Below are 8514 nucleotides of genomic sequence, written 5' to 3'. Positions count from 1 at the left end.
AATATAGAAAATGTATCAACCTAAGTAACAATATAGTAAAAATATCGAATAAATTTTAATATTAAAGATATTGCAATATATTTAAATATGTTAAGCAATTAAAAAGAAAAATACTTTAATTAATATTTTTTAATTACAGTCATCGTCATGGAGGTTCCGCATGTGCATCCCGGACCTGCATCGCTACAACTATTGTTGCTACATGCCGACCATAGGTCTTCATACATATGGGATGCGTAGTGTTTGTCCCAGACATTCCGCACCAGACGTATAGACGATATGTGGGAGTTTATTAGGGACCACCCACTCCATCCCAGTATAGTTAGACGCCTTCAGGATATGGATTTCTACAGGATCATAGAGATCGACCGGTTGCAGTTCGACTGGGCGTTGATCACGGCTATGATAGAGCGGCGGCGACCGGAGACGCACACGTTTCATCTACCCATCGGCGAGGCGACCATCACGCTTGAGGGCGTGAAGGTTCTTTTCGGGTTGCTATTTGATGGGTTGCATGTAGCTTACCCGCATGTTGTCAGAGACTATAGGGGATTGCATTACCTACATATGTTGCAGCGGCTCACCGGATTCCAGCCAGTGGAGGAGACGACATTGAGTGGAGCCACTATTTTGCAGCTGACGTCCATCCGATATCATCTGGAGGCGATGGATGCGGAGATTACGGATAATTCACCGCCGGAGGTTATCGATCGGCATACGAGATTGGTGTTGCTGCTGATGTTTGGTGGTGTACTGTTCCCGAACACTTTGTGAAACCCAGTCAGCTTGAGATTTCTACATCATTTGGAGCGGCTAGATGATTTACCTGGTTACAACTGGGGTGCAGCTATTCTAGGTTACCTGTATAGGCAGATGTGTCGGGCGTGCATGGGCACCCAGAGAAACGTTGCCGGATTTTTACCGTTGCTGCAGGTGAAAACATAGTCAATTCTTTTCATGATTATAACATACATAGGGTGAGAATACCTTAAATTTTATGTCCATAATTTATATTAGGTTTGGACCTGGGAGCGGTTCCTATAGTTCCAGCCACCTCTACCACCCATCGCTCCAGATGCACCACCTCTATCGTTTCTCCCTTTAGATTGGAGGTGGGTTGATAGGAGAGGCTACGGACATGAGGTCGAGGCTCGACATCATCTACCCTATTAGAGGGATTTGTTGGATTAGCTTGAAGGCGCGCAGGTACATGTATTCTTAAGTTTACTTGGCCTGGATTTATATATGTTGTGTATACTCACGATTCCTGTGTTTGATTAATAGTTCTTATGGAGGCCATACAGTGACGCGCTCATAGATGATTTGCCCGATTATTGCTCCCGCAGCCGAGCTATGTGGAGCTCTTATGTCCCACTGATATGTCTCAATATTGTCGAGCATCATGCCATCGAGCGAGTCCTTCGCCAGTTTAGTCGATCACGGCTTGTACCTATTCCGCCCGCTTGGCTTAGGACACATTACCAGCGGGATGATCGTTCCAGGGTCGACCAGACATACTTGGACTGGCTAGAGGCCCAGATTAAGGTTTGGGACTAGAGGTATGACCTGATTCATCCACCCCTTGCACCTGAGCGTACGGATGGCGAGCATGAGTATATGGGCTGGTATCGCAGCATTAGCCGACTTCATGTCGGGAATCCCGTTCATCGCGCTGGTGGTCGGTACATTCCATACGCTATGAGGCATGAGGCACTGGTATGTTATTCGTTATACTTACTTATAACGTTAAATTATCACTCCATAATTAATATTTGACATGTTATGCATGTTATTGGATTACATCAGTTCTACCAATTAGGACTGCAGATGCTGCAGCATACCGGCGCCTCAATGTCTGGGCAGATTTGCATGAGTATGGCCGTCAGGTTACAGATCTGGCTGCCCAGACATTGAGGCATGCCCGAGATGATGAGCGATTAGGATACGAGGCTACTTATGTGCCACCGGAGGAGTACCATCACATGACACCAGTGGAGCCTGAACGTGGTATATGTGGCAGGCGTGGCCAGAGAAGAAGGGGTGTCCCACTAGGTCGTGGTGGTCGGCTAGGACGGGGTCCCCCGCAAGGGGCGTTGAGGCACCCGTGGAGCATATTAGAGATGATTAGCCGGGTGACCACCCTGAGCCACACGATGCTCCTCATAATATGTCGTCATTCAGCCTGCAGCTATCGCCAGGGACTTCGTAGTTGACCCCGTCAGCTCCATTGTTGATCGCGGGCATGGCCATTACGCAATAGGAGTAGGATCAATATTTTCTTGATCAACCAGGGCCATCGACGGTTGCTGAGGATCATCTGATACAAGAGGTGCATAGTGGGTGACGACTGAGTTACGGCTCATCATCGGGGGTTGCTGAGGATGTTTCAAATACTTCATCTACTCCAGTGCACCCCGATGTTCTGAGAGAGCAGTGTGTCGCTACTCAGGCGCAGGTTTATTTGTATTACTATTATTTCTATTTGTTTTTATCTCATTGATTAGTCATCAGTATCTAAAGCATTTTTATTTTTTTAAAAGACATCATCATCGCCCGTCACGGAGGTCACTTTGTGCGATACTGACATGTCGGAGACGAAAAATATTTTTTAGGAGCCCGTTGAGACCATGGTATGACAATTAAAAACATTTTAGCTAACCCGTACGTTAGTAATTTATATTTCATATACTAAAATATCTTATTATTATGTAGGTTACTGCTGGACCGACGGCTGCTTCTACCGAGTCCGCCAGCCTTACCGACGATCATGCTGCAGTGCATCCTCCGATAAAGAGGCGACATGATGAGGATGATCCCGATAGCGTAGCCGGGTGGGATGGGATGCGCCTCAGGCCAGCCAATGCTTTAAAGCATACAGGTTGTGGGACACAATGACATTTATTATTATCTGTATGTATGACATTAAATATATAATAACAACATTAATTATATTTTACATAATTTGCGCATGTGTTTTTATTTCTCGGGTTATTTATTAGTTTAATATTACAACACAAAAAATGACAACTTGACATAATTTAAATTCGGTACAATTAATGATAATACATGACACGTAAAACATAAAGATAAAATACTACACTCAACGAATCCATGTATTTGTTTAGTCACTATCGCCAATTATTTTGTGCTTCAACCACTTAAATTTCTCTTCCAACCAATATTTTTCTTCTTCTGTCTCTTTTAGTTTCTCCTTCACTGGTGCAAGTTGTTGTTATAGTTTAAAGATCCGGAGTTCGTATTCACCGGTCATATTCCAAACATAGTGCAAACATGATTTGTAGTATTCCTGGTTAATGGGTTCATCATACCATTCTTGAAATCTACATTGATTTTCGTCCTACCAATGGAGATTATAACTCAACACTATTAATTAACATGTTATATAAAAAATATTAACAAACATTTTTTCCAAAATAATAACTTACAAGTTGTTGACAGATCAAGCGTCTGTGCCCCAGATTGCAATTTGACCAACATGGCTTCAAAATCGCACGTTTGCCACAATAACACCTTGGTACGTCATTGCATCCAGACATTTCGTAATGCAAGAAAAATAAAAAAATTAATGGAAAGTTTTTCTATTTGTTTCGTTAAGCGCAAATAATAACTAAAATGCGCTAGGCTTTTATAGGCAGCTAATACACATAATGCATATTGGTGGCACGCTATGTTTCGCGTGATAATGATTCTTTAGGGTACAAGACAGCTTTTCCAGAACGCGAGCTTTTTCAGGTCGACAAGACAATACACATAACGCATATTAGTGGCGCGCTATGTTTCATGTGATAATGATTCTTTAGGGTACAAGATAGCTTTTCCAGAACGGTAACTTTTTCAGGTCGACAAGACAATACACATAATGCATATTGGTGGCGTGCTATGATTCTTTAAGGTATAAGACAGCTTCTTAAACTGAACCAAGAGATCAGTATTCAAAGACCATTTGAAGAAACATTACAACATCTATTTCAAAAATGCCACTAACATTTAATAAGTGGTTCAAGAAGAGGCAAAAGGGTGAAGGTTGTTCAATAGATCCCCATGGAACACGTCTTAACATTATTGATCCCTACCTTGAAAAACTTATGCTAGGTTGCTATACTGATTTGGTTGATGACAAGTTGTATGGTGCTCTACATCCCTTGGAAAGTAAGCCTATCAATATACACACTGATCTCAAAGTTGCAGGGCACATTATTGAGGGCGAAGCGTATTCTACAAAGCCTGAAGGTATGTGAATTTGGGGCGAAAAACTATAATGGGTTCCCCTATACTCAAAACGATGTGATTATGAAGTACTATGTCACTGGCATGGGCTTGTTGTGCCACAAGCACTGTCTGCAACCTTCTAAACAAACACACACAAAGATGAACCTGAAGTGATTCGGCATTTGATGAAGGAGATTCTAGAGATGGAAAAGGCACTAGTTGTTCATCATGCAATGGATGATCTTAACTACCTGGGAGGAACGGAGAATCAGTACTGGATTTATTACAAAATGAAAAATTGCATAGAGACAATGATTATCCTGTTTTCCCAACAGTTGTCGAGTGGGAGGGACTATCAAAGTTTCTACCACAGATGTTAGACGTAGGAGTCCCATATTATTGTAGAAATCAAGCAAGTAGTCTTATTGATGATAGTGATGAAATACAAGAAATGTGTGTCAACTGGGGCCTAGATTATGATGCCCTCAGTCCCGAAGAGTGCGTACAATATATTGACGAAGAAGATGAAGACAGTGACAATGAAATAGTGCCAGACGGCGACGATAATGGCGAATGACAAATATTTTTTTTTTCTTGGGGTGTATGTTAAATTATTGTACTGAAGTATTAATGCTAAATATCAATTAGATTTAACCCCAATGGAAACATAATTTTATTTCATATATTTTGCAAGCTGAACATTTAAATACATTTATTACAATAAATTACTGCAACAAAATACTACGTGTATCCTTAATAATTGGGCACATTGGATGAACTTCCACTGGGAGCTGAATTACCACCGCTACCAAACCAACTGAAGGATGTTTATGACGGTCGTATCCTGTTTGGGAACATATGCCACATTTACACGCATAAACGGTATCACCAATATCCATTTGGTTCCGTATACGCGTTCTTTTTTGCACTTGTCGTTGACGCACATAATCCTTATTACACACTATTTTAAATGGTTCTGGTGGCCAATAATACTCAGCACCCACTGGCTGCAACTGTTCACTATAGGTGTTTAAGTATGCAGCAATACTATATTCTTTATCAACGTACCTCGTTGCCGCGAAACCTGTATGTTGAAAACACTTCATGGCATGTGAGCACGGCATGTGATAGATAGACCATTTCCCATAGGAGCATAACCTTCTGGCTTCATTGACGGTGTGTGTATTATTCCCCCGGTTATGATGAATAACAGTTCGAACTTTAAAAATATTTCGCTCGTTGTAATACTGCAAAAATGAATGCCACTATGTTCGCTTCCTGTATTTCTCAAATCTTTTCATTGGTATTGGCATAAATTCAACACCCATTTTCATCAATGACAATGCACCTCTAGATCTTTCAACAAACCTCTCTGCCATCTGATTGAATGACATCCGCACCATGGCAGTGACAGGCAATCCACGTGCAGACTTTAGTAACCCGTTGAAAGACTACATATTTGTAGTCAGAATTCCCCATCCTCTTCCACCATCCGCATGCAAAGTCCAATTGTCAATCTCATGTCGCATCAACAAACTATAGGCTCCTTGGTCTTCCTGTCTGATCAATTCCATTCGCCTCCTGAATTTACACTCTTAGTGATCTGTTGTAGCCATCCGCATTAAATCATGCAAGTCCTTTTTCGGATAAGCCCTCTGGAAGTTGGCCTTCAGGTTCCTCACACAATAACGGTGGTAGGCATACGGTTCCTGCCATGCACGCAAATTCTGTACAGAACTTAAAATACCGCCATGCCGATCAAATATTAGACAAATACCTTAGCATTGTCTGACAACGTGCTCCTTCAAGTGGTTCAAAAATAATGTCCATGTCTCTTGGCTTTCATTGGCACAAATAGATAATGCTAGGGAAAATATACTTCCATTAGCATCTACTGCAATGGCGATCAACGGCTTAATATCATACTTTCCATCGACATGAGTGTCGTCTATGGATATTACCTGCCGATAATGCACAAAACATCAATGGCTGGTTTAAATGCCCAGCACGCATATCTGAATATGTGTTCTAGTATTTCCGAACTCCGCTCAAGCTTCCATTCAATAACAGTCCCGGGGTTAAAGTATTGTAATGCGATCATGTACCTGGGTAGAGAGGTAAATGACTTATCCCAGTTATCATAAATAATTTCAAACGCATGTTTGCGCTCGAGAAATGCGTTTCTTTTGGTAATGGTACATCCATATACCTGGTGGACAGATATTATATACTTTTTGATCTTGTACCTTATGGATGCTTCAATGTGTGGAATCAAGACAAGAGAAATCAAGTCAACATTCAAGTTAAAATGATTCCCATTGAATGTGTCCATTTCACAATTGTGGGTGCCAATGTATTTACCCACAACCCACATATTTATTTTTAGCTTCCTCGCACGCAACATCCAATTATAACCTTGAAACCATCTACGAGAAATAACCTTGTACAATTCCGAAGATGACTCATGAATCACGATCTCACGACACTCTTTTATGATGTACATTCGCACCGCTCTGCTTAGGCGCGCTTTATCAGCAAAAGCATGCCCTTTGACAACACAGTTGCTTTAGATTCATCTCACATTATTGTCCGAATTTCATCAAGATCTCTTGTGAAGGCATTGACATCCGGCATACTTGGCAAATGATCAAGGTAGGGAATCTCCTTTGAATGAAACGGCACGTGGGACTCGTACACTCTTGGTCTAACGTGAGGTGAAGCATGCTCCCTCGTCAAATTAGGTTCAGCATTCTCGTCCTTATCATCATCACCCTCATTAGGGAAGGGTGTGTTATCTCTAGACTCATCAGCATTGTTGTCATCATCACTACTCTCTTTCTGACTCTACGCATCTTCCAGATCCCGATTAAATATGTCGTCTTCGGGCAATTGAGAAAGGACATGACCTTCAAGTTGCCCGTTTTCACTACACAACCAATAAAATAATGAGTTTCTCGAATTCATCCAAACTTTACATATAAACTTTATCACTTCACTTACAAATCATAATGTGTTGATATCCCATGATGCACATTATCCTGTTGATGATGACTCCCGGATGGACCACCATGATCCAACACACCAAAATTAGGCATATTCCAACTAGCTGTTGGTTCATAACTTGTAAATTTCATATCTGGATGGTACCCCATATGGAATATACGAGTGTTAATACAAATTCAATATATAAAAATAAACATCGTAACACAAAGGACAATTGAAGTTTACCACTCGGCTTGTGGATTATGTAAACTAGGGGAGAAAGTATTTCCTCGCTCCTCATTCGCCCGTGGAGATAAGTTTAGATCAGGCCAAACTCTTTCACCTGGAACCTCTTCGGCTAAAACTGCTCCAAAATAACCACCCGATGATTGAGGGATATCCCTACTTTACGGAACCTCATTATTGAGAACGTCTTCAGCCTTGACATACATTTCCAATATTTTTATCACAAGAAATTCCCGGTGTTCATCCGGAGTCCTCAAAAAATCTTTCAGAGTTTCATCATCTTCGATGTTAAATTCAGCATAACAAGCAACCTCTTGCAGAGTAACAGAATACGGATATCTTCCGGTAACTTTAATATTAACCGAACGTTTGCTCACACTCATTTTTTTACATAATAACGATATCAATATATCGTACTCCATTGTAAGTGGTAACTTAACATGACACTTTGAAGAATAACTATAGCGTACTTAATTATTCTTCACCACAACCTCATCCCTCCCCTCCCCCCCAATATAATGAAACCTAATTTTTCGCTTTTCGGATATTATGACAAAATGCAAAATAATTTAACGAACAAATATTTCGCAAGACTTGAAGGATCTTGAATGGATTTTTACAAAATTCTGAAACACCTTAAATAAGGAAAAAATCAGTCTGGAGGTACAATTATTTGATGTATAGCGCCTTAAATCTACGCACTATACTAATACCCCTATAAATTATTGGTATGTCAGTTTTGAGCAGATAAATTATTGGTGGGCCCAACTTTTATATATGGCGCGGTTATTCACCGCGGTATACCTTAACGGACAAACGTGCCGTTAAGGTATAGCGCGATAAATAATCGCGCTATATATAAAATAGTGCCCGATATTTTATTTTTTTTACCTATTATGATCGCTTGAGTCAAAAAAAACACTAGTTTCGGAACCTTATTCCAGTAAAGCATGCAACATTTCAGGACTACATTAGTATGTGCACAATAATTTTGTCTTTCTCATTGCCTACTACTTTGTTCTTCATCATTAATGAACTCTTGCAAGTCAAACATGG

The 8514-nt window shown here is 40.7% G+C and overlaps 1 protein-coding gene across 1 annotated transcript; it reads left to right on the top strand.

The window, feature by feature from the left end:
• The first annotated feature begins 279 nt into the window (after window positions 1-279).
• Window positions 280-774, top strand: LOC138892687 (serine/threonine-protein phosphatase 7 long form homolog). The gene has a single exon (XM_070176423.1). The coding sequence runs from the start codon at window positions 280-282 to the stop codon at window positions 772-774; it is 495 nt and encodes a 164-aa protein (XP_070032524.1).
• Window positions 775-8514: the final 7740 nt, after the last annotated feature.

The sequence above is a fragment of the Nicotiana tomentosiformis genome, chromosome 5, assembly GCF_000390325.3.
Source record: "Nicotiana tomentosiformis chromosome 5, ASM39032v3, whole genome shotgun sequence".
Lineage (NCBI taxonomy): Eukaryota > Viridiplantae > Streptophyta > Magnoliopsida > Solanales > Solanaceae > Nicotiana > Nicotiana tomentosiformis.
The sequence above is the reverse complement of the archived record's forward strand: the minus strand, read 5'-3'. Positions and strand labels throughout refer to the sequence as shown.